This window comes from Phyllopteryx taeniolatus, chromosome 13 (assembly GCF_024500385.1).
Source record: "Phyllopteryx taeniolatus isolate TA_2022b chromosome 13, UOR_Ptae_1.2, whole genome shotgun sequence".
Taxonomy (NCBI): Eukaryota; Metazoa; Chordata; class Actinopteri; order Syngnathiformes; family Syngnathidae; genus Phyllopteryx; species Phyllopteryx taeniolatus.
The window spans coordinates 7509249-7536751 of NC_084514.1; the positions used below are offsets into that span (position 1 = coordinate 7509249).

Consider the following 27503-nt stretch of genomic DNA (forward strand, 5'->3'; position numbering starts at 1 on the left):
AGAACAATAAAAACAAAAATTCTAATAAAAGGATACCACGAAAACCACATCAACAAAAGCAAAGGAGAAAGAAGGGCACGCGCATTTACATTTACTTTTACATTTATATTCACTAATCTGTGTGAATGACAAACTAGGCTGATGGCACCATGCTCTTTTTGCACTTGAGTCACTGCTCTGTATTAAATATAAATTTGCCACTACATGCGTGATACCTTCTCTATGAGGTCAAGACACTCGGCATTGTCCATCCAGTCGATGGCGTCCCACTGGACACCTTCCCTGCAAGGACGTCAACATGAAGCGCAGTACATTAGTAAATGAAATGATAACAAATATATACTTTAATTGAATTACAAAAATGATACCGTTCATAAATACAAATAAGATTGTAAAAATATAGTCATTAAAAATATTATTAAAATTATAAAAATGAAAACATTTAACACAAAACAAGAACATTGAAACACATTTAAATATAAAAAATGTATATTTTTAAACTAATACATACAGAATGAATCATCCAAAACACAATTTGAATATTTAATACTTAAAAACATTTGAATTATAAAACTGAAAAAAATTAAACAAACTATTTAAAAAAAACTAAAAACAAAAGAAAATACATATTTAATATTCCGAATAACAAAGAAATTCAACCATTAAAAATAAAACAAATGAAAATAATTTAAAAAATTAAAAACATTCAACAAAAAAATTATAATCAAGTAATGAATAACATTTAAAATGGAAATTCTATAGTGTAACAATAGATGTGTTGAATTAAAAATAATTTCAAAAGAAAAACTGTAAATCATACATTAAAAACTAAAACAAAACCAAACAAAAAAGACTAAAGACAATTTGAGTCAAATAAAACTTCACAACGTGCACCTGTTGTACTCGAGCTGCTCCAAGGAGAAGATGTGCTTGTTGAAGTACTCCTGCAGCTTCTCGTTGGCGTAGTTGATGTTGAACTGCTCAAAGCGATTCACCTGAAGGCAAACACACACCGACTCATTTGCATATACGTGTGTGCGTGCGTGTGCTTTTTTTCCCCCCACACAGTACGTGTGTGTGTCGTGCTCAAACAAAACCTCAAAGTTCTCAAAGCCAAAGATGTCCAGGATGCCGATGGACTTAAAGTTTTCCTTCCCTTTGATCTTCTGATTAATCTTGAGGATGATCCAGGAGAAACATTGGGAATACAGCGCCATGGCAACAGAGTCCCGGGAATCCACGGCCTGTGACAATACGACAGGAGGCCTATTAGGATTGGGAGAAAATAAATCCCAAGGAAAATCAATCGACGAGTGTTTGATGACCTGCTCGATGGTCAGCGGAGAACATATCTCTTCCCCTCGCAGGATGATGGAGCGCTGAGTCAGCACTTCGGACAACTGGAAAGCGTCGAGGCCAAGCAGCTCGCTGGCATTGGTCACCACTGGAAAGACCACCACAAACATACACACAAACATACATAGGGTAAACATACTGACTCATTCATTTGAAAAATTACCAGCGTTTTCCAAGTGTTATGCAAGAGGAGATTGAGGACAGAAATAAGATGGAGGACTGCAGCAGAGTTGAAACTGTGGCGTATAATACTGCAGCATCTAGAGCTGAGTCAAAGTAACAGGGTATGCTATTGTTAATTTTAAAAAAAAATATTTATCCAAGAGGACACTGGGGACAGCATGAACATGGAGCACTGTAGCAAAGCGGAGACCGCAGCGTACATATAAAATGGCAGCAACAGGGTAAGCTAATATGAATTTTTAAAAATGTTAGTAGCAGCAAGAGGAGACTCATGCTAGAGACAAAAACCGGCTGCTGCAGCAAAGTGGAGACTATGGAGCAGTGTCCAGAGAATACACAGACACCCTTTTTTTTCCACTCTCTTTTCAGCTTGCCACCGACCTTGCTTGGTGGTGATCTGAGCTCCTCCCGCCGTCATGAACTCCACGTTGCCGAGCTGCAGGACGCCCGAGAGGAGCTTGAACATGTCCCTGATCTCCTCCTCGGAGAATTCCAGCACCTTCAGCGCCTCCTGCTCGCAACGTAGACAAGGAACCATATTTGCTGAGTGAAAATGGACTTTGCTGTATAAAGTGGTAGAACTGTGGGATTTGTCCCAGCCAATCAGCAAAGACAGGTAATGATAATGGACAATTGTAATTCGATATAATGGCAATAAAATCATATTTTACTTTATGTTTAAAAAAAGAAAGGAAAGAAAAAGAAAATGGCAATACTGTAATGACTTAAAAAATAAGATGTGAAAAATAACTTCTGTAAAGTTACTTAAAAATTAAACCAAAATTTAAAAAAATGTAAACATTAAAAAAAGAATAAAGAGTAAAAAAACAAATAAATCTAAGAATAAATTAAAACATTTCAACATAATGAAGAAGTTTCACAACCACTCTAAGTGACTCAAATAGCTACTGTAATATTAATCGTTTTCCGCAGGGAATAAAGAATATATGCCTCTGAGTATTGTTCTAGTGTCGGTCTACATGTGTTGCTACACCGTTTGTATTGAAATATCCGTTGCTTAAAGGGTTATACTGACAATTATTTCTAATTGTCAGTATATCAATGGTGTTTTATATTACCAGTTAATGTTATCATTGAGATAGTGGGGCTTGCTTAAGGAAAGGTAATTGTTTTAAATTACACAACACGGAATTCGGTTCAGAATCAGAATCATCTTTCTTTTTGCCAAGTATGTCCAAAAAACACACAAGGAATTTGTCTCAAGTAGTTGGAGCCACTCTAGTACGACAACAGTTCTTCTGCCAAATTAGTTCATTATTTTTTTAAAAAAAGTAGACTGTGTTTTTTGGGGGAAAGATGATTCCACTGGATCAATAATTATATGAAGTGAACTCACCATAACACTGTTAAACAGCTCTTTGTCATTCAGACTCTTGTCCTTCAGGCAGCCTGACTGGCTGAGGTAGTGGAAAGATTCTGCTGGATCCTCAAGGAAGTAGAGACCTGACCAAAGGAAAAAAATAAAATAATAATTAAAAAAAAAAACTCAAAACAAAATCTAATCGAATCTGATCTTGATATGCGAGCAAACTGACTTTTATGCTCTTTGGTGGCTCCCGCCAGCAGCGCGTAGAAGATGTGGTAGTTGCGTTCTCCGGGATTCTGTCGCACCACTCGGTTCTGCAACCAGTCAACCCAATCGTCAACATTCCCACTAACAAAACAAACCTGTCCCAAATAGTTCAACTTTGATGACCTTTTCCAGTAAATCTGACAGGACGCAAGTCAAGGAAAGTCATCAGCAAAATATGTGAGCTTGCTGACAATGACAGGGTGGACATTTTGGGATAATGTTGGCATTTAATGAGCACATGGTGGACCCATATATTGTTGCGTGTGCGAGAAGTTAGTTATTTTGAAGGCAGAAGAGGATACAATCGATGACGCAGCCTCCCTGGATGTTGCCGCTCTCCGAGAAGTGAAGCTGGATGAACTTGCCGAAGCGGCTGGAGTTGTTGTTGTAGACGGTCTTGGCGTTCCCAAACGCTTCCATGATAGGACTGCGTAGAGAAGGGGGAGGTTGGTGGAAAGCTGCCATTGGTGAAAAGTGTTTTATTCATCAAATAAACACCTCCCTCAAATGGACATTTCCCCATATGAATTATATCAGTCTATGGATTCTGTCGTCGATGCGCGGAACTTAAAGAATTAACTGCTGAGTCCATTTGAACTCTCTTGCTAACCAAAACAGCAGCACCAAAACGGTGACGTCTTACATGTCTGCAAGTTCCCTGCACATAAAAGATGATCTTACATTACGTGTAGACAATATTTTTAATGACGATTAGTGTTCCAGTAGACTGACATGTGGTCGTGCCACAATGCTGTGTGAATTGTCCGCAATATTTATTTGAACGCTGTTGCTGACAGAAAACAGCGGCACCTCGTAAAGCACCAAAACTGTATCAAAGATGATCTCATGTCATGTGGGAACAATGTTTTGAACAACTCCTAGTGTTCTTGTAGTGTGTAGTCGTGCCACAGTCTTGTGTGCATTGCTCATAATAGTAATTGGAACTATGTTACTAACAAAAAAACAGCAACACCAATAAAACACATACACAGTAATGAAGACAATTTTACTTTATGCGTATCTAACAACTATTTTGTTTTTCCAGTAGACTCAGCCATGTGATCTCCCCACAATATTGCGTGTACTGAATTTACCTGCTCTGTACAATGGCCTGCTCCACACGCGTGCTTCTCTCCGACGGCGGCGTCCCAGCTGAGTTCTGGCTCATCATCGACAAGAACTGCAGCAACAGCTTGGTGCTTTCCGTCTTCCCCGCCCCCGACTCGCCACTGGCACACACGCAAACTGATGTTGACGTTTTGATGGACAGCTAGCGCCCCCAAAAGTTGTGCAGGTTCAAATAAATTGACCGCAAATCCCCCAAATGTTGCACGAGATTAAAAAAATAAGACATTCCCTAAAATTTGCACAGTTTGAAATGAGACGACCGTAAAACCTGCCAAAAGTTGTAGCGGTTGAAATAAAACGACCGGAAATCACCACAAAATGCGCAGGTTAAAATAAGATGAATGTAAAAAAATAATAATAATAAATAATATTTTTTTAAAAAGTTCCACTGATTAAAATAAGACAAACACGAATCCCCCAAAAGTTGCTCAGGATAAAATAAGACTGATGTAAATCCCCCCCAAAATTGTGAGGGATAAAATAAGATGCGCTATATGTACTAAATGTACCATTCCCACAAAGGTTTCAGAGGTTAAAACAAGACTACTTGAAAAATGAATGAGAAATATGTGTGTGTCATGGGAGCTGACCTGATGAGCACACACTGGCTGTCGTGTCTCTTCCAAATGCAGCGGTAGCATTCGTTGGCCACGGCAAAGATGTGCGGCGGCAGCTCGCCCAGCTGGTGCTTGGAGTAGAGGTCCACCCGCTCCGGGTCGTACAGACCCGGGAACTGCTTATAAGGGTTGACGGCGGCCAGGATGCTGCCAATGTTTGTCTGAAAAAAGTCGTGCACAATTTACCTGCGCACGTCGTCACATGTTAGCCTACTTAGCTAACTGTTGCTATGGGAACTGGTAGCATTTCCTGTTATTCATGCTCGTGTGCTCGCTAATACTATTGATGAGCCTAATGGGGCGCTGGGATGTTTGTATTGAATAATTGAACTACCGAATACAGTCGTTTATGTTACATGGGTTCATGATTGTGTACATGTTAGATGCATTTGCTGATTATTCTTTGGGTTGATACAGACCATTGCAATCAAATCAATCCAAACAGAATACCTATTTCTGTTTTAAGTGCTTTGCCGCCATCTTGATTTCCGTGTATTAAAAGATCTCACATAGATGTTGTCCTTCTGGTAGCGCTGGTACAGGTTGTGCATGATGGCCGCCTCGTGCAGCTCAGCCAGCGCCGACATGTCCTCCACGCCGTCCACACTGGACTGGTGCATGGCGTACACGCGCTCCCTGGTGACCTCCGCCTGCTGCAGGTACAGCACCTGATACACAACATATGAAAAACACACCAATCGTAACTGACACACACATTTACACTTGCTGTACAGTACATATCAAGATCTGAAGGTCTCCAAATGGAAGACTTTTTCAGACCTTTTTTAAGGGCACTTTGATAAAATTGAAGGGATCTCCTTCACTAAATGTGACCACTAGGAGCAGCCCTGTGTGTAATTAGGTCAAATGCACGCACGCACACACACACACACACACACACACACACACACCCTGATAGGAGATAATGACCGTTAAGGTCGTCCATTCATTGCTTCAAACCCGTCCAAGAATAGAAAGCACGGCCTTTTAAAAGAGTGCATAGTTAATGTCAATGTGTGCGTGTGTGTGCATGTGTGTGTGCGAGTGCGCACGAGTGTGTGTGTGTGTTGCAATAACAGATGCTGAACCCTGGGCTCTCTGCTGGCCAATTGTGTCCACCACGCTTTTTTTTTTTTATCCTCATGGCAAGAACTGATGTTAGTTAAAAAAAAATACTTTATGGCATAAAAGAAGCCTTTTGTTTGTTTAAAAGCTCAAACGATAGTAAAATGAACAAAGCCTGAGGGTTAAGTCAGTCATATGGTGACAAAGCTGAATCTGATTTAATGGATATATAGGAAAGTGGTACAATGATTGGTCCAAGGAAGTATGGTGAAGTAATACATCTTGACTGAGAAGCAAGTTTTGTATTTTGGGGAGGAATTAAGTGGAAGTTACGTAGAGTTGTAAATTCTTCCTCAATCAAATCATATGAAATCCATTCATTTTTAAGGGTACTGTTGAAAGATGACTTTGAAATGATATTAAACTGTTATGTAATCATAATTTGTGATGTATTTATGGTTTACTATAGGCAATTCTAAACGTATTTTTTGTGTGTGGGGGGGGGCATCAATAACTTGAAAACACGCAACCAGTTAACTCATTCACTGCCACGCCTCCCAGTTAACATGGATATTTGACTTCTAAAGCCGTCAATGGCAGGAAATGTGTGGTGATGACAGAAGGAAAGGGTCTGCCAATTGAGTGTACAGATGTGATGAGGTAACAGGTCGATGACACGATGAGCACTTTGTACATGTTAACGAATGAAGTCTTATGCTCTGCTAACTCTGCTAACGAGTGTTTGTGTTGACGTGATGTACTTTTCAGTCTGACCCTGAGACCCGCATTTTCCTATAGTGGCACAGTCATGACATACTTTTATAGAAGTTAAGAATAATAAAGCATTTTTTTGGGGTTTAAAAATAGCTTCTGAAAACATGCAGTACGTTGTATTTTTAAAATGCCATTTCAAACCAGTTTGACATACCGCCAAAAGCGTATTGCTAGGCATGTTCCCTGTTAGCCAGAGGCTAAGCTGCTCTGTATTTGTTTACAAAGTAAACTTGTGACTAGAGCACAAGTGAGTACCATTTCCTTTCGCTTATCTAATACAGTATGCTCCGCCTGGGAACAATACGACCAATGTAATTTTTTAATGGCTGCCCGCAGGCCACCCAAAATGGGTCCCGACCCACCAGTTCAGAATCAGGGTCAAAATAATAGGAACAGCTCTGGCGACGACGGGACATATTGTTTAATTGATATGATCTATAATGCATAATTTTTATATTGGCTTTACCTGTACCTGATGTTGTGACTGCACGTGCCCTCATATGAACCTTTTCACATGCGCACTAACTGTGAACGACGACTTCTAACATGGCTCTACTGTCTTTAATGTATAATGAAAGCCTATTTTTGGTGTGCCAGTCTTTTCTTCTAAAGCTCTCTGATGTGTGAATGCGCTTTGCTCGATTGAGGAGGCGAGCCAGAGATTAGGCGAAGCTCCTCACATGACTTCACGTATTAAAGATGAAGACAGACAGCAATTGGTACACAGAGGGAGGAAAGCCCTCGGCACAGTGACCGATATAAACACGCAGTATTTTCTTTTTTTTACCATCTGAGGATCAACCATCATCTACCTGCAAGCTGGCTCGGATCAGATGTGTATGACCTTCATGGCTCATCGTTTAATCTCATCCTGGCCACTGCACAGGAGCCGCTTTATGATTATTAAATTATCCTCACCATTGTTCCCAATGGTGAGGATGTTCTGTTATTTAATCCAGCCCACTAAGCATTTACAATTTATCAACACTCCTGTGGTATTGGTTGCTTTAATTTCGGTTAAGTCAGTTAATAAAACTGAATTTCATCTTTTTTTTTTTTTTATCTATCTCAATGAACATTTACTGTAAATAAGATTAAAAAAACATTAAAAGTACCAATTTTAAATTTAAATAATTATAATAATAACAATTATTATTATTATTATTATTATTATTATTATATGTCCTTGAATCATTGAATCCTTGATTGTAAACAGTGAATATGTATTTTTTTTTTAGTTACACTAATATTAAAATGGAAAAACAAAAATGAGTACCCATCAGTTTGATGATGCATATCGTACACAGAAAGGGAGATGACTTGAAAGGTGAGTCTTTTGACATTCAGAGTAAACATAGCTAACTTCACTTTATCGTTGCTCTGTGCCTCAAGTTCCTGTGCATTCCATAGCTATAAAAAAAAAAAATCCATGTCATCCTGCTCTTAGAAGCCCAAGTAGCAATAGCCCACATTCCCTCACCATGGGGGGCTGATGCCGAGTCTCTCTCGTGCGCTCTCGTTGTTCTTTTTTTTTTAGCATGCATACGCATATGTGTTTGCATAAGTGTGTTTTTGTGTCAAATTAATTACGAGAGCGGGGAGTAAGCCCATGCATGAGTGTCCTTTGTGGCCCGGCGACATTAAACTGATGGAGAGGAGGAATGTGGGTCATTTTGCTTGCACTATCACACAAAAAACAGTGGACATTTTATTTATTTTTTTTGCACAGTCACATTTCAGTTTCATGTGTGTATATGTGCGCGCGCGTGTGTGTGCGTATAAAGCATCCCTGCAGCATGTTCCCTGCTCGAGTGAGCGCTCTCTCGCTTTCACGCTAAAGCTACAGAAATCCAGGTCACGTAACAAACGCATCTCACTGCTAACATAACCTGTGTGTGTGTGCGTGCGTGCGTATGGAATAAATATTAGACACACAGGTGCTGGGGGCGTCCATGCGTTTTGTCTGGGGTTTGTTGCAGCTCTCTCTTTCTTGTGTCACAATGAACGCATACTTAAAAAGGATGCTGATTCGGTGACGGTAACCGTGGCGCCCGGAGCAGCATGATGCCGCTGGAGAGAAAAGGAGAGAAATCCTTCATGAGATCTGCCGACCAGTCAAATTCCGACTATCAGGATGAAATAGTTTTGTTTTTTTTAAATAAGAATGCATCCTTTTAACTCATATTTGAAGACAAAGGAACTACCATGACAAAACATGGATAATGTTTTCAGCTTAAATATTTTCTTTGAAGGAAAGTCAATATTTTGTCATCTTTTTAGGGGTTTAAAGACACAGATAAGTGCTACAGTAAGAGTGTAAATTATACCACTCACAAAAAATTTCAGGATGAACATAAAATGCACTATAAACATCACAGGTGAACTTAATTTGAACTTCTTCAGGTTTTTTTTGTCATGATGGCATCTCAAATGACGTAACAAGTTTGACGTACTGCCAAAAGTATATCGTTAGCCGGGACGTCCGCATACCAGAGGCTGAGCTGCACTGTATTTGTTTACGGTAAGGCTAGAGAGTGAGGCAGGTGCCATTCCTGTACTCTACATCATATGTTCTGTAGACATGTACCCATACATCCATCCATTTTCTATGCACTTGTTCTCATTACGGTCAACGGTGGGCTGGAGTTTATCCCAGTTCACTTTTGGGCAAAGGATGGTGTACATGCTGGACTGGTCACCGGGCACATCTAGACAAACAATATTTCAAACTCCCATTCACACCAAAGACCAATTTAGAGTCTTCAATGAACCTAACATGCATGTTTTGTAGTACCCCAAGTAAATCCAAGCATGGGGAGAACATGCAAACCCCACACCTGAAGGCTACAGCCCAGATTCAAATCCCGAACCTCAGAACTGTGAGGCAGCTGTGGTGCCCACCATTATTCTCCTATTTTACATAATCTTCACAAACTTCTTTTTCAAAGAAAATTACAGGGGTTCAAGTAGTGAGCCTTGTGGAATGCCACACATTATTTTGTTTCCCCTTACAGGGAGGACTTGAGGGGTATTCAGGAAGTCCTAAAAGCAGTAATAGAATATCAAAAGAGCACTAAATTCAACCTATAGCGGATGTCAGCAAAACATTGCCTTCAACCACTCATTCTGCCCCCATATCCGCAACCTTTTGACGCCGTGGCCTCTGGCAAAATAATGTAATTGAAGGTTTGAGATCTCATTAAGAGGGTGCATAGGCTCATCTAATCTGTATAACCCAGCGAGGGCACGCACACACATTGCACTTCGGATTTAATGTTTTTGAGCCCAACACATGCACAAACACACACACGCACACGCACACACACATACACACGTGCTCCAGTTGGCAGCTAATAATAGACTGCGGCCAAGAGTCTCAATCCCCTCCCAACGCTTAGATTTTTTTCTCTCATGTTAACAAATTATACAAACAGTAGTGTAATTTGTCTTTTTGTACGTCCCTTGTGTACCTCTGGTGGGACTGTTCCAAACTAGAAGTGTTCTTATTTCCGCAGACACACTCATTAATCTTCTGGATTATGAATGTCCTTAATTTTTTTTATTTATTATTATTATTTACACTTTTTATTGTAATATTACTGGTACAACTTTACAGTTTGAAATTTTGATTTGTCCCATAATATTACAACTTTATCTTTGTAAAAATGGTAATAATTGTCTATCTCGCTACTCATTTATTTCTTATACAGTGGGACTGAACAAACATCATCATTAATATCTTAAAATGTAAAATGTCAAAAGTGTTTCAGGAAGTTAACTTGTGCTAAGATTAATAGGTAAAATAGGGATGTTAAATGGTAATGTGGAAGTAAAAATAAAATAAAATAAAAAAGCTACCGTGAACTGCAAAGCGCTCCCAAGTGCCCACACAGACAGCATGGATTAGATTTTCCTTTGTGGAGGCAGCACTTCATCACCAAGCCGCTGCATTACACTTTGTCAATTAGTGTGCGGATCCATGCATGTGGCGGACAGAAACACAAATGACTTCTCCGAGAGCTAATAATGAGATCGGAGGTGTTGATTAAAGCTGCCTCCCTTATAAAAAAAAAACACACACACACCACTTTTGAGTTTGTTAGAGTGAAAATCAGATCACGTTATTTGACCAATTTATGCAGAAATCTAGGTCATTCCAAATGGTTTCCATGCTTTTTTTGCAACTGTATTTATCAGTACTGGCGCAAAGACAAAGGTTAAGACATAAATCTGACAGCTTCGGAACAATGCTGATGCTAAGGTTGGAAAATGAAAGAACAGCACAAAACTCCAAGAGACCGCGGAGTCACCTTCAAACGGTACATGACTCAGCGTCGGGCTCAAAATGCTTCAAATTGAGTCTCAGACCTCTCTGGCTGCCTGCTTTGGGATTAATGGCTGTTCTTAGAATGAATGCAAATATAGTGAAGCTGCCTTTAGCTGCCTTTCGCTTCACTGCTAAGCTTAAATGCAGAGCATATTGCCAGAGGAGCTAACACTCCATGCTGAGTGCTGAGTGAACATCTGTCTGTTGAGCATACTGTATTTGATTCATATCATGTTTCTATGTGCCTGTGTGTTCTTACCTCTCCATAGTCAGTAGTGACAACCAGGGTTCCATCTCCGCAGGAATTGACCGTGGCCGGGACCAGCTGTTCTTTCTCCCTAACCCAAACGCGGGCCCCCTGGAAAACACAACAATAACGTTTATTAAAGCTGCAAGGAGCGACCAACGAGGCCCTCTCACCCTCTTTTCATGGCGAATCCTAAAAAATGATCATCAAATGTTGACACCATGCTCCACCCACGTATAAATGTTTAATGGCCTCATCTTATTATTACATATACACAACAAAGTAAATATCTCAATGTTATTTTATCAATATGGCAATTTAAAATTGATTCATTCATCTTCCGTTCTGCTTATCCTCACTAGGGTCGCGGGCGTGCTGGAGCCTATCCCAGCAATTTTCGGGCGAGAGGCGGGGCACACCCTGAACTGGTCGGCAGCCAATCGCAGGGCACATAGAAACAAACAACCATTCGCGCACACATTCACACTTAAGGGCAATTTAGAGTCCTCAATCTTCCTAACATGCATGTTTTTGTGATGTGGGAGGAAACCGGAGTGCCCGGAGAAAACCCACCCAGGCACGGAGAGAACATGCAAACTCCACACAGGCGGGGCCAGGATTTGAACCCCGGTCCTCAGAACTGTGAGGCAGATGTGCTAACCAGTCGTACACCGTGCCACCCAATTTAAAATTTTGAGACAAATTTTAGTAAGAATCACGGAAGTTGATGCACATGATTTGTTTTTACAGGCCATATAAAATGATGCAGTGGGCCAGATCTGGGCCCCGGGCCTTGAATTTGACAACACTGATATCTACTTCCAATTGCAATTGGATATTTCCTAGAACAGTGATTCCAAAAGTGTGGTACATGTACCACTTATGGTGTGCAGGCTGTAGTGTAAGTTTATCTTACAATGCCTTTACTTTTTTTTTTTATCCAGTACAGTCCATTTAAGTACAATTCAGTTTTAGTTATCTTTTAAGAACAATATAATTGCATTAATCTTTTAGAGCTGGTTGTTTTAAAATGTTAATTTAGATACACTTCATATTTTTTGTGCAATACATTTTAATAGAATTCTTATGATTATTTTTCACCAATATTATTATTGTTATTATTAAGTGCAGTCTTTTTATTGTCCCGTATTTAAGTGCAGTGTTAGTGTTCATACTGTACATAATGTTATAGTGGTTTACAATAACTTGGAGAGCTTAATTTTTTTTTTTTTTAGGTGGCATGAAGAGACCATCCAGCATTGTGCCGTGCTTCAATGCGGCCTAGTCCATTTCAGTGAGCAGCTCAACTTTGCAGTCAGTGTTGGCAAATAAAAACAGCTGTGTTTTCTTAAAGAGACAATGAGCTTCAACAGGTGAGGCATTATTCCAGTCGGGCCCGCATGAGTGCACGGACAGATGTTTTTAATGAAAGATAAAGACTGTAACATCTGGACTTTCCGCAACAAGCAACAAGCGCTTGAAATCTGTATGTGTGTGTGTGTGTGTGTGTGCGTGTGTGTGTGTGCGTGTGTGTGCGCGTGTGTGTGCGCGTGTTTCGTCTTCCCGTTTATTGGACTCCGGCACATGACGCATGACCTAATGACCGCATGACCTCAGCCTCTTGGTGGCTCTTTTCATCCCATGCATACATTCGGCATGAACAAATGCACGTTTACCCTTAAGTACATTCATTTTTAGTCTCATATTGAGCTTCTCACTGGGGAGAGAATAATTGAAGGGTTGTAAAAGACGGAGCACAACTCCGCCCCCACTCCCATTCTCCCCTCCCCTCTTGGGAATGACTGGTCCAGACAAGCAGGGATGGACATGGATGACAACAAACCTTAGACAAGAGAAAAACCACTGAACCTGTCACCAATGCACAGTTCCTCCCTCCATACCCTCCTTTTCATTCTACGGGCCTCCTTTGTGAAATATGATACCGGTAAGCGAAACCTAACCAAGCCCTCCATCTTGTTGAAATGGTCCATTAAAGCTCAACATTAAATTATAGCCCCCTGACCTCACATGTCAAACCGCTGATCCCAAACCGAGGAAGGCTACTTGCTAATTGCACGTACACAAGTACTAGAGAAAAAAAAATGCAGATGTGACGGGAATTGTATTCATGACACAGAATGGGGAAGGACCAGGTCAAATTTTCCACCTTCTAAGCTATTATCTTTTACTGGCTAATGTGCAAGTATACAGTTTGTTGTGACTGAGCAAGACTGCATGAAATAACTTATGACCTGCTTAACCCAGACTTGACTAGCCTTACTAGAAATTTAGTAGTGAGGACTCAACTTGATTTTTGCCACAGTAACTTGGGCCTTGCTTGAAACTTAAAGTCTTAGACTTGAGACTTACTTATGACTTGTAAATAGCTGACTTACTCCCAGCTCTTCAATCAGAGCCGTAACCGAGGTGAGAGAAAGGCTGAGTAACGGGATTCCAAAAAGGAAGCGCAGGCGTATGTAATTATAAGTATCAAACAGGTCGTTTCCTATATATGTGGTATTTGTAAAATGAGGAGACAGTGTTAAAGCACTTTGAGTACCTTGAAGGTAGAAAGGCACGATACAAGTGAAAGCCCATTTACAGTACCATTTGGAGTTCCTCAAGGCTTGCTACCCTGCCTTCTTTATTATTGTTATTTAAAGTGGTACCATGTAATTACATGGTCAACATTGATTTATCTTAAATGTGATCAATTATTTGGACCAAAAAAAAAACATTTTTAAGCTTGTATAGTAAGTGGAGTTTCTTGACATAATCCTATCCAATGTTCCAAAATTATTTAAAGTGGTACCTTATAAATAAGAATAACAATGATTTATCTTAAAAGTGATCTTTTTTTTGTATGTTAAAAGACGTTGTTAAAGCTTGTTTAAACATTTTAAACACAACAACAACATGACATTTTGGTTGTCCTCTTTCAATATTTGATTTTTTTAATTTAAATTATATTTTACATTTATTTTTGCTTTATTTTATGCACACTGGTCAATGTCTGTTGTTTATAATGAACTATAATGCAAAAGTTGAATAATTATTCAATATTTCTTTTTATTTTGTTTTGTTTTATTTTATTTTATGTACAGTACACTGGTCAATATCCGTCCATCCACTTTCCATACCGCTTATCCTCCTTTAATAATTCAATCTATTTTATTTAATGCAAATTGGATATAGTCAATTGTGGTCCCATGGTAATTCAATTAAACTTAATGAAATTATATTTGTATTTTATTTGTATTCTATTTGTATTTTTGTCTTATTTGATTTCATAATAAATAATAATAAATGTAATTTATGTACATTTTTTTACATAAAATTGAATGTAAAGATTTTATAATCATTATTATTATTTGATTGGAGTGGATTTTATGCAGCACTTTGGTCAATGTCTGTTGTTTTACTAAATGAACATATATAAACTTGACTTAAGCGTAAGGCTCATAAGCTTACGAGGGAAAAAATAAATCTAATAGCAAAGATGCATCCAAGGTTTACAGTAGGTATTGCAGAGGGGGGAAAAAGAAATGCGTTTGCGTATGTATTGATTTGGTGTAAAAGGGTCATACAAAGCTGTCATAAAGCACTCTGATCCCTCCCCGAGCAGCATCCTCGGGGCCTGAAAGTGTGTCAGTAATATTCCATTAAAGGTGATAACACGATCAGGACAGACGGGCTTTCAGCAGATTATATTGGCGGCAAAGGAGAACTGACATTTGCATTTACAATTGCGTGTGTTTGAGTTGAAGTGGGTGTATGGGTGTCACCTGTTCTGTGGGAGTCACACTAAACAGCGTTACAGTTGAAACAGAACACTGCAGGTATGAACACACACACAAAAAAAAAAAATCAGGTGGGGTTTTTACAAGATCACTCACCAAAACAGTAGGCACGGCTGCACAACAGCTATTAGTTTTATTATCCAAATTGAGCATTCTTTTTTATTATTGTTACGTTATCATTATTTTATTTAGTTGTGAATATAAGTATTAAAAGTTAAAAAATAATTAAGACTATTTGTGTTGCTTTAATTAGATTCTTTATTATACATACTGAGCAATATTACATATTCTATTAACAGGGTTATTAATATATACATGTGCAGGATTACTAATCTATTCATTATTGTCATTATTTAACTGAGTGTTGTATATACCGGTAAATATTAGGGGAACCTTTGAACTTGACCTTTAACATTAAGTAAACAAATGAATCAACCAATTTATGCAGATCGTAGCTCACTTGTTAAAATGTGCGTGTGTTTGTACGTTTGTGTGTGTGTGTGTGTGTGTGTGTGTGCGTGCAGTGTAAATCTAAATCCTCTTTGAGAGGCCAGTTTTGAACAGCCTGCTAATTATTCCATTCTCTCTCATCTTGGATTAAACTACAGTCTCTCTCGGTCACACACACACACACACACACACACAAACACACACACACACACCATGGCAACAGGACTCCACGGCAACAGGGCGCCATGGTAACAGCCTCCTTCTTCGCTTGGTGCAGATGGATGCTGGGAGATGGAGTCCCGCGTTTTGCTGTGTTGTATTTGGACTCTTTGAGTTGTTTCCAATGCAACAAAAATACAAGAAGGACTTTTATATTTAATTAAATTTGAAACTTAAAAAATATATAAGAAGAAAAAAAAATAGTAAAAGTGTAAGAAACATGGATCTTCAAAGTTATATACAACAGAAAAATAACTGCAAGGTAAAAAATAAATAATGAATGATATACTCAGGCGGCACGGTGGCCGACTGGTTAGAGCGTCAGCCTCACAGTTCTGAGGCTGACGCCTGTGTGGAGTTTGCATGATCTCCCCGTGCCTGCGTGGGTTTTCTCCGGGCACTCCGGTTTCCTCCCACATCCCAAAAACATGCATGCATTGGAGACTCTAAATTGCCCGTAGGTGTGAATGTGAGTGCGAATGGTTGTTTGTTCGTATGTGCCCTGCGATTGGCTGGCAACCGGTTCAGGGTGTACCCCGCCTCCTGCCCGATGACAGCACGCCCGCGACCCTAGTGTGGAGAAGCGGCTCAGAAAATGGATGGATGGATGGATGATATACTCAGAAATATGTGGATTAAAGTAAAAACAAAAACATAATCACAAACAAAAATGAAAAATGTCATTCTTAATGACAAATACAGTGGTGCTTTGGAGATATGAGTGACTCGACTTACGAGTTTTTCGAGACGATTTTTTTTGCTTTGACTTAGAGATACGGGCGCTGTAAAGTGGCAGTTAACTCAATTAAACTCACTTCACAATAAGCAGCACTTTGGCAAATAGTGAACATCTCCTCAAAAAAGAGGCTTCAATCTCTTTAATGCCTTTCCCACTTGAAGTTTACTGTCAAACTTAACGTAAAACAAAGTGAATTAGGCGTTGTATATTTAAAACAACCAAATGACCTTGCCTTAAGAATGGCCAGCCAGCTAAATGCTAACATATAATGGAAGATCCCATTGACATGCTAACGGTTATTATCGATAGTCGCTGTTTTACAACCATTTAGGCAACGGATATTTGAACACAAATGGTGGAACAACACATGTAGATAGATAATATAACAATACTCACAGCATATATTCTTTATCCTAGTAGTAGAAGTCTATTCTTCGTTTGTGTCTGCAGGACTACTTTATACAGTACTGCCAACTGGTGACCAAGGCGGGCAACACCAGAAGGAACAGCACACTGAATTGGATTGCGGCATTGAATCATGACATGCAAACTGTTTACATTCTGTTTAATTATGTTATTATGGTATGTTTTTATAATGTACAATAATATAGAGTGCTATTTATCCTCCTTAAAAAACAAAAACAAAAACATCTTTTTTAGAGGGGAGGTAGGAATGGATTAATGGCATATTCATTCATTTGGTGAAGATGATAATGATTTGAGTGTTTTGAGTTGCGAGCAGGTGGTCATAAAATGAATTAAACTCGTATTTTAAGGCACCGCTGTATGTGGATCTATGTGGAAGTAAATAAAATACATTAAAATTAAAAACATTGAACTTTTGTTATTTAATACAATTTCAACATTCTCAATGTGATATAAAATATATATAGTATATATATTATTTATAGTGTTGTACTCGGCACGGTGGACGACTGGTTAGAGCGTCAGCCTCACAGTTCTGAGGACCCGGGTTCAATCCCCGGCCCCGCCTGTGTGGAGTTTGCATGTTCTCCCCGTGCCTGCGTGGGTTTCCTCCGGGCACTCCGGTTTCCTCCCACATCCCAAAAACATGCATTAATTGGAGACTCTAAATTGCCCGTAGGTGTGAATGTGAGTGCGAATGGTTGTTTGTTTGTATGTGCCCTGTGATTGGCTGGCAACCAGTTCAGGGTGTACCCCGCCTCCTGCCCGATGACAGCTGGGATAGGCTCCAGCACCCCCGCGACCCTAGTGAGGATAAGCGGCTCAGAAAATGGATGGATGGATAGTGTTGTACTACAAAAAAAGGCTTTACAAAATTAAAAACAGAAAGCATGAGAAAGTTGACAACATATTAAAATGTTAAATCCATTATCCATGCAGCAATTGAGAAGATATTTCATACTATAGTGCCAAATTTGGTCATATGTTGCAGCTTAGTTCCTTTTAGGGGGGAAGCGAAGCATTCTGGGAGTTGCTATTTTTGTTGAATTGCCTTACAGTAGCACAGACTTGATGCCTTTTGACGGCAGTAGTGGTGTCCCACCTACACGCTAGTGCACGAAAGTAGGCTACAGTAAGGGACTCATGGCACTGAGCTGTAGCTTAAGGGAGGACCGAGACAAGCCGGGGAGGAAAAAAAAAAAAAAAAAAAGAGTCAAAGCAACGTGAAGCGGCTTCCTGAGGAGAACACATGTGTTGGAAGCATCTGAATATAGGTCACACATCTCCAGCGACTCTTCCCTCCTCTCTTGCCTGCGCTGCTTCAAATCCTGCATAATTTCAAGCACAATCTACGTATACGGGCAAAAGCTATGCTGAAATATGTATCACACATGCGTTCTGTTCCTTTCAGCGTGCAAACAAGCTGCTTCCATAGTTTGTTGGTCCGCTTCTATTGAGGTTTTACAGCTTCCTGAACATAATTCAACCAGCTGATGAATATTCTAATGCAGAGTTCTGAAGTTCTATGCATGAAATACCAGCCTCGGTGTAAGTGAAAGGTTTCCGCAGAGTTTCCCTTTGTAGAAGGGTCATTCCACCGAATCAGTGTCATTTGAGGCCCAGGAAAATAAAATGTATAAATTCACAATAAACTAAACTGCAAATATTTTTTAGAACTACGCAGTGTCCAGCACATTGATCTGATTGCATATTAAATCGATGCAATGTCAAAGATTCATTTAAACTACCTAGAAAATGTAAAAATGCCATTTGTTGCTTGTCGCCGCTTCCTAGACATTTTAATCCTTTAGAAATGTTGTATATTTTTTTACATATTTCTCTTATTGCTTATCCCAACTATACCGTAAAATAATTTTCTCTGGAAAAAAGAAAACAATTGTTTAAATGTATGCTTTGGTGATGTCCCTGGGTTTTCCCTGAGTCCTGGTACTGCCCATATTACCCTCCCTAAAATGTTTTGAATATTCCACAAATCATGGACCACAGGAGGTTGTATCATTCAGATGATATTTCAACTCTGACCTCGGCACAATCCTGGTAACGTAAATTCTTTTTTGTTTTCTGTTGTTTATATTTAAAATTTACCTGTGTCTGGTCTGGTAAGGAATCTTGCTTTTATGCTTAAGTGTAAAAGCGTTTTATGAATTGATACAACATGCCAGCCTTGTTCCCACTTTCCAACACTTACTGACATAAATGAATTTGTTAAAAGATGAATTATTTCTTTTTCTTTTTTTTTTACTTTAACTAAACTAAAACCTTTTTCAGTGTTACATATAGAAAAGACTAAAACTAATAAGCATTCTCATCCAAAAGACTAAAACTAAGACTTAAGGCCTTTCACAGAACACTTGGCAACGCGCAAGCTGCCGCCGACTTTCCCATTCATTGTGTATGTGCCGAGGAGGCGGTACCACCAAATGCCAAATGTTGCTGCGCGGCTAGCGCAGAGGGCGGCTGATGTGACGTGATGTGCACTTGAATAGAAAAACGTTCTATTCTGGAGCGCTGTCGCAGTGACATCAGAAAGCGCCACCAGAGTGGCTGGTGGAGTGATTTCTGAGTGCTATTTTGGCGGACTTGTACTGTAAATGGCAAGGGGAAAATTGAGAAAGTCATAATGAATGCGATGTCCCACTATCCCTTTGAAACATGGAAGCACTCTTTGTGGAACTATAGCTTACGAATGACCTGATAAACTCAGAGATCCTGACATGAAATAAGTATTGGTTGCACATATTCCCTTTTTTTTAGCTGCTGCGTCACCTCCTCCTCTTTAAAATAAGCGAAGGCAGGAATTTCTTTTGCAACAATGACAAATACATATTGCCGAGTTGTCGAGTGTAATCAGCGAGGAACACCTCCTGACTTCCCACCGGGGTGCCGTTGTTCTTGTGCTTAGCCGCCTTTCACGCTGAGCAAGTCCATCCATCCATCCATTTTCTGAGCCGCTTCTCCTCATTAGGGTCGCGGGCGTGCTGGAGCCTATCCCAGCTGTCATCAGGTCAGGAGGCGGGGTACACCCTGAACTGGTTGCCGGCCAATCGCAGGGCACTAACAAACAAACAACCATTCGCACTCACATTCACACCTATGGGCAATTTTGAGTCTCCAATTAATGCATGTTTTGGGGATGTGGGAGGAAACCGGAGTGCCCGGAGAAAACCCACGCAGGCACGGGCAGAACATGCAAACTCCACACAGGCGGGACCGGGGATTGAACCCGGGTCCTCAGAAGTGTGAGGCTGACGCTCTAACCAGTCGTCCACCGTGCCGCCTGATTCCTAAATATCTAATATACTAAACAGCTCCTAAAACGGCTTTTTTGCCCTTTTATCCCTCACTCTTGATTACAAACCTACATATCAAATATATGAGGTACATTAGTATTTTTAAATTAGCTTTTATTGGTAGGCATTATGTTGATATCTCTTCCTTGTAATTGCTCAAACATTTTGTTTAGTCACGGACATATTTGAAAAAGTACTGCTTATGCTCTCAAGTTTTGTCTCAATATACACACAACCCTGTTATTAAACCTTTTAAACCATCTAGAGGAGGAGAAAAAAAAGTGAGCTCCATGACTCAGCAAAAACGACATCGAGCGAATTGCTCTGACCACGGGTAGATCTATATAATTATTAGATGATATATTATGTCCATCCATCCATTCTCTTCTGCTAATCTGGGGGTCGAGTCGTGGTGGCAGCAGTTGAAGCAGGGAAGCCCAGACTTCCCCCTCCCCAGCCACTTGGTCCAGCTCTTCAGGGGGGATCCCGAGGCGTTCCCTGGCCAGCCGGGGGACATAGTTCCTCCAGCGTGTCCTGGGTCGTCCCCCGGAGCCTCCTACCGGTGTGACGTGCCCGGAACGAGGAGCGTCGAACACGGGGGGTAAAAACTGTCCCTGTGCCCTGAGCATTTGGGGGAGCACCTGGCCTTCCATGAGAGTATACATATATAAGAATACCATTCCCCAGTTTATAAATCATTAATGGAAGGGATACAAGCAAATGTGACATTTTTACGCAGATTTTCAGAAAAATACATTAATATCACCGTTTTTCTCTGTTTACTGTGTAGCAAAATGTGTTCCGCCCAATTAGCATAGCAGCTAACAGCTAGCACGTACTATTGAGCAAAAACTGCTGCACCTTTGATGTTTGAGCTTGACGAATCCAATAATACGATGGTTTATTACCCGTTTTGCTTGGAAGCACGACAAAAAAATGTTGCCACCTAAAATTGTCCTCCGATTCTGGAATGACCCATAAACATTTTGAGGGGGAAGGGCATCCATTATTAGCAAATTGTTGCTATTTAGTGATGGTTGACTGTATCATCGCCGAGAATGGAGTTATAGTTAATTGCAGAATAAAGATAGATGAAGTCCCATGACGATTTGCAGTGCAATCTCACCTATTCCATTCATCCACCACCACTCCCCACGAGAGAGACACCATACCCTGCCCCCTCCTCCAGCTGTGCACCACCCCGATGCATGCATCCACCCCAAAGTACACTAAAAACGTATAGAAAATTTCAAAAAATAATAATTTAAAAATAAATCAATCAATCAATATACACAGAAACGAGGGCTTTTCAAGCCCGGGGAGATCTGATTTTTGCAAAGCCGAGCACACGTTCACAGATTTGCCTTTTAATCCGGGCCAGAGCTTTATGGAGGCGAAAGAGTGTCAGCTCTCGTTTGGGCCAATTTGTCTTTCATCCCAGACCGGAGACAGGCCTATAGGTTGCTCTGCAGTGGCCGTAAAGTGACCATTATGCACGGCTTGCTTGATATGCAAAGGAGGCGGCCCGTTTTCTTTGCTCGCAACACCTGCTAACGTCGCGGGGGGAAAAAAAAAACAAACAAAAAAAAAGCATCCTCGCGTCAAAAGCAAATCCAGGCGAAACGACGCCTAACATGCCACTAACAGCGATATTTTTCTTACCTCCGTGAAAAACGCCTCCATCCTGCTTCGTCAGTCCGCCCAGACGTCGCGCGCCGGGCCCGGGCAGAGCGCACACGCTGGCCCCGCTCGCCGGTGCGCAAATCTCCGCGTGTTCGCTCCAAAATGACGGGGGGACTCGCGGCGTGGATGCCTCCGTGCTGGCGTGTGTGTGTGTCCCATTCACATCAGCACCAGCATCATCATCATCATCATCATCATCTTCTTCTTCTTCTCGTGACAAATCCAAGGATGGAGGGAGGTGGGGGGAGCGGATGGGAAAACGTCCACGAATGACTGGTTTTGCTCGTCGTCTGTGGTCCCCTACGTGTTTGTGTGTGTGTTCGCGCGTGCGTGTGCGTGTCAAACCTTTTAGTACTTAGCGTATATTAGAACTGGCTCACTGTATTAGACTAGAGCTTCTCAAACTTTTTACATCAAGTACCAGTTCAAAAAAATACTCCAAGTACCTCCATGACCATAATGACTAATATTAAATTACACAGTCAGAATCGGAATCAGAATCTGGTCAGGTGACCATTGTGCAAATGGTGCAGAATTCAAGAAATGTAGGCCTGTAAGTTAGGGTTCATCAAAAACAAGGCAGAGGTTTTATTCGTAAAAAGTATATTTAACGTTAATGGAAGCCACTGTGACATTATGCACAATTTGTACTACAACAGTGCCATGTAGGAAAATGAAAAAAAAACATACCTAAATGATGATTAAATAATGATGATTAATTTAAAAACCCAAATGCATTAAATGCAAACGCATCGTACTTAAAAGCTGAAGAAAACTGAACTCTACATAACGAATGTACTGTACTGGATTGGAAAAAAATTAAGCCGCTGTAACAATATGCACACTTTGAACATTTAGTTCAGTAATTCATTCACATACCACTAGAGGGAGCTATTGTACCACTATTGGCACAAGTACCACACTGAGCATTACTTCAATAGACGACCAATAACTTAACCTATAACTCAAACATGTTAGTATGCGCATTAGACGGACCAATAACTTGAACACGTTAGTCAGTGTAGTAGACCGACCAATAACTCAAGAGTTGAGAGTGAGGGGAGCAGTTCGGGATCAGTAGGATCTGGGCACTGCCCACCGTGCACATCAATGGATAAGAGGGGCACACACACACACACACGCACACACACACACACACACACACACGGGAACAGGGCTGGGTTTGGCAAACATTGAAAATCTAGATTAAAAATAAATGCAAAATCCAGGCTGAATTGAATGCATCAGTCAGGAACAAGATACGCTAGACAACAACAATGGAGGAGAACGAGGGTCTCCTCTATTTACTTCTGTGCATAAGGTATAACACACTTTATCTAATAAGAGACTAAGGGCAGCTAGAATAGGGACTGCTGCAGCCAAGTGGAGACTGCGGAGTACTGTATTGTGCTAAGTACTGTGCTAAGGCAAAGCAACAGGGTAAGCTAAAACTAACATGTTGATGCTCCAGTCAGTTTCTGCAAAAGACACAGTCCTTGGTAAGGATGAAAATTTCATCCGAGAGGAGACTGAGGGCAACGAGAAAATACTGTAGAATACAGTACTGCACCATCCATGTTGTCTTGCTCTTGTGACAGACAGAATCGCAGGCTCATGACAGTCCAGAGCTAAGACATAGCAACAGGTTACACTGTTAGCATTTGTGTTTAATTTCGATGCAGAAAGTTTGGGACTCAGGCTGACCAGGTACTAGAAACAGTATCCCGTAGTACCTAATAGCACCAACTTTTGCTAATGGAAAGGCTTTAATAGTGAGTACAGCTGTGGTGATTCTGGCTCGCTAGGAACTCTAACTGAACAAGTACTAGAAAGACGGTCGCCGCAGTTAGAAGACAAATTTTATCCAAGAGGTGAATGAGGGCAGCCGAAACAGAGCCCTGCAGCCAAGTGGAGACTTTGGAGCATCATACTATATTTACAGGGTAATCTAATGTTAATTTAAAATAAACAACAACACCGTTTGTGGTAAGGAGACACATTTATTCAAAGAGGAGACTCAGGGCAGCCAGAAAATAGAACACAGTAGCGAAGTGAATTTCTGAAAAGAAAGTTGTAATTTTACTAGGCTAAAAAGTGGTATGTTTTTTTTGTTTTTTTTTTTTGTTTTTTTTTTAGATTAAAAACTAGCATAGCGGCACGGTGGGCGACTGGTTAGAGCGTCAGCGTCATAGTTCTGAGGACCCGGGTTCAATCCCCGGCCCCGCCTGTGTGGAGTTTGCATGTTCTCCCCGTGCCTGCGTGGATTTTCTCCGGGCACTCCGGTTTCCTCCCACATCCCCAAAACATGCATGAATTGGAGACTCTAAATTGCCCGTAGGCATGACTGTGAGTGCGAATGGTTGTTTGTTCCTATGTGCCCTGCGATTGGCTGGCAACCAGTTCAGGGTGTACCTCGCCTCGTGCCCGATGACAGCTGGGATAGGCTCCAGCACGCCCACGACCCTAGTGAGGAGAAGCGGCTCAGAAAATGGATGGATGGATGGAAAAACTAGCATATTTTTTTTTACAATAAATTCATAAGTTAAAGAGAATGAAGTCTGATATTTTCAACAAAAAAGTAAAAATTTTACAAGTGTAAATAAAAAATTTTCCAAGAATGTAGTGGTGTATTTTTGAGAATAAAGTCATGGGTTTATGAGACAAAAATCACATATTTGTAAAGACAAAATGACGTGTATTTCCCCCCCCCAAAAAGTCATAATTGAATGAGAATAAGGTTCTAATTTTACGTGAATTAAGTTCTAAATATTATATTTCGCCCCTATAGTACCCTGGTAGCACAATGGCTGCGAGGACACTAACGTTCATTTAAAGAAATTATCAAAGAGGAGACTGAGGGACGCCAGGAAACGGAGCACTGCAGCCAGGCGGAGACTGTGGAGCATAATACTGCAGCAACAGGACAAGTTTTAACGTTAGCATGCGCTCTGACTTCAACCACGAAATGATGTCTAAATTACCCGTAAGTAGTGCGCTGTCAGCAGGCAATCATTTTGTATGATCGCTCAGGAAAAAGACCCCGCCCCCTTCACACTGAATCAAGGCGGCGAGCCCCCCTGTGAAGTGAAAGATGCCGAAAACCACAGGGGTAAAAATAGCCAATAAGGATAACATACAAGGTCCCCAAAGACATCACTTTGTCCATATAGTAGCAGACAGATGGTTAATGTTCTAATGTGCGCTTCTGATTCTACCCCCCCAACTCCGAGGCTGGGGGGGCCAGGTGCGGCAGCCGCAGTCGGCCCAGCAGCGTGAGAGGCCTCGTCGGGGTGCGGCTTTGTGAAAGCTCAGCCTCCTCCCCTCTGAAGCCCCGGAGGTAAATGTGGGGCCCTCCTGCAATGCTTACTATGTGCTCTCCATCTTCACAACAAAACTCACACCTCCGTTTTCTTCTGTTGGGGTACTCTTACGACTCACAGAGAGAACTAGACTCAGGATATGAAAGGATAATCTTTCATACGAACCATAACTGCATCGTGGCCTTATGGTCATTGGGATCATAGCCAAGCTCAATAGATCCAGCAACACATAGACACTAATTCTAGGTCGAATAACGATTGAAATGGACTAAAAAAAAATAATAATAAAATAAAAAAAGCACAAAAAGTCTACTGGAGGCTAGAAAGATGGAAACAAGGAACAAGTCAATATTGCTGGATTTTGAAAAGTGATTAGGGATTAAAAAAAACACAGCTTCTACCAAAATCTTTGTTGCATTCAGATTCATTTGGTGATTTGGTTTGTAGCAAGTGTTAGGTAAAATTGACATGACATAAACAGTTGTATATTTTCCAAGGGGAAAGGTATACATTTCAAGAAAAAAAAAGTCTCATATTTTTTAAGATAAAGTCTTAATCTTACATCATTTAAATTGAAATTTAACTTTGTAAAAAGTCTCAAAATGATACTGTATTCTCATAAAATTTTTGGTAAATTATGACTTTTCAGAAACAAAACTTTATTTTGGGAAAATTACTAATTTTATCAGATAAAATTAAAACTTTTTAAAAAAAGATTACCTTTGTTTGGAACATTTGTTACTTTTTATATCTGAAAATATGATGCTTTATTCTCATAAAATTGCTACTTTATTCTTATAAAATTACAGCTATACAGTATGTACACATTTATTCTTGTAAAATTCCTAAAACTATTATTTTATTTTGTTTTTATTTTTTCAGAAAAAAAATATACTACTTTTTCCCTCAAATTTATACAACTTTTTCTTTGAAAATTATAACTTTCCCTAAAATTATACCTCTACTCTTGAAAATATATATCTTTGTTGATACAGGAAAAAAAACATTGAAGTGAAAAAAAAATGTGCATTTTAATGACAAAGCCATGCAAATTACACAGCAAAAATCTCCTGTTACACTTCACATGACCTGCAACCAAACTTAAGCCCCTCCCGACTGGTACTCCCGGATGCATGAATCCAATACAATTCAATCAACATATTCTGCTGGAGGTCTGCGTGGAAGTCGATACCCTAAATGCCCCAGCAAGGGAGATTTTCCCGGGAAAATCCCTGCAGTGCGAAAAGATGGTGGGGGTCGCTGCAGTTGATAATTACATGTCCGAAAGCCACACGTGCACGACAACACGCACACGTACACACTGTCCAGTTAAAATCCGCATTACCATGACAACAGTGTGACCCTCTCATTGGTGGATTCATACGTTTGTTCTGTGAGAGGAGAACTTTGCTTACTCATCTGACCATGTCAAGTCTTTTTATTCGCTCGCTTTCTCCTTTGTGTCTCCTTCTCTTACCCTGACACTGCATATTTGTTGTGTGTGTGTGTCTGTGTGTGTGTGTGCGTGCGTCCATTCTCTGATCTAATGAGATTCAATACATCTGTATCTAAAGATGCCATCTCCATATAATGTAAAATCACTTTTATTACTCTTTGCATGCTTCGGTTGGTTCTGCTGTTTTGGTTAGCAACTTAGTTCAAAGGACAATGGAGTGACCACACGTCAGACTCTACCGGAACGCTAATTTGTTGTTAAATACGCCATCTCCACATAATTTCAAATCACTTTTAAGACTGTTTACACACTTTGGTAGGTGCTGCTGTTTTGGTTAACAACAGAGTTCAAAGGACTATAATGGAGAAATAGGCACAATATTGTGGCGCAACCACACGTTAGACTCTACCGGAACACTGTTGTTGTTGAAAGACACCCTCTCCACATAATGTACTTACATCTTTTAATACTATTAACAAGGCTCAGTTGGTGCTGCTGGTTTGGTTACCAACGGAGTTCAAAGGACTATTGAACTAGGAGTAATACGGCAAAATGCCAAACCTTATTTGTCGAAAAGGGATGATGCACTCTGTGCTAGGAAATACCGTGGTACACGTGTAATATCCTACTTTGCTGGGTTCTGCATTAAAGGCACAGGGAGATAAATTCTGGCTCTTTTGTTATGGCTCTCATGGAGACAACATTGTTGAGCGACCACATTTCCAATTCTACCAGAATGTGCTAATTGTCCCCACACAATGTAAGCTCATCTTAGACTCCACAATTTAATTCATCTGAATTATAGACT

General features: G+C 40.4%; 1 protein-coding gene across 1 annotated transcript in view; it reads right to left on the reverse strand.

Moving 5' to 3' along the window:
* The window catches only part of myo10l1 (myosin X, like 1), a 44175-nt gene extending 21974 nt beyond the window's left edge, over nucleotides 1-22201 (reverse strand). The window contains 14 exon segments of the mRNA XM_061795638.1: nucleotides 216-282; nucleotides 895-995; nucleotides 1098-1244; nucleotides 1326-1444; nucleotides 1921-2050; nucleotides 2897-3003; nucleotides 3096-3180; nucleotides 3257-3270; nucleotides 3436-3560; nucleotides 4228-4362; nucleotides 4852-5039; nucleotides 5388-5546; nucleotides 11304-11402; nucleotides 21899-22201. Of these exon segments, the coding sequence (XP_061651622.1) occupies nucleotides 216-282; nucleotides 895-995; nucleotides 1098-1244; nucleotides 1326-1444; nucleotides 1921-2050; nucleotides 2897-3003; nucleotides 3096-3180; nucleotides 3257-3270; nucleotides 3436-3560; nucleotides 4228-4362; nucleotides 4852-5039; nucleotides 5388-5546; nucleotides 11304-11402; nucleotides 21899-21919 (1497 nt within the window). The 5' untranslated portion in view covers nucleotides 21920-22201.
* Nucleotides 22202-27503: the final 5302 nt, after the last annotated feature.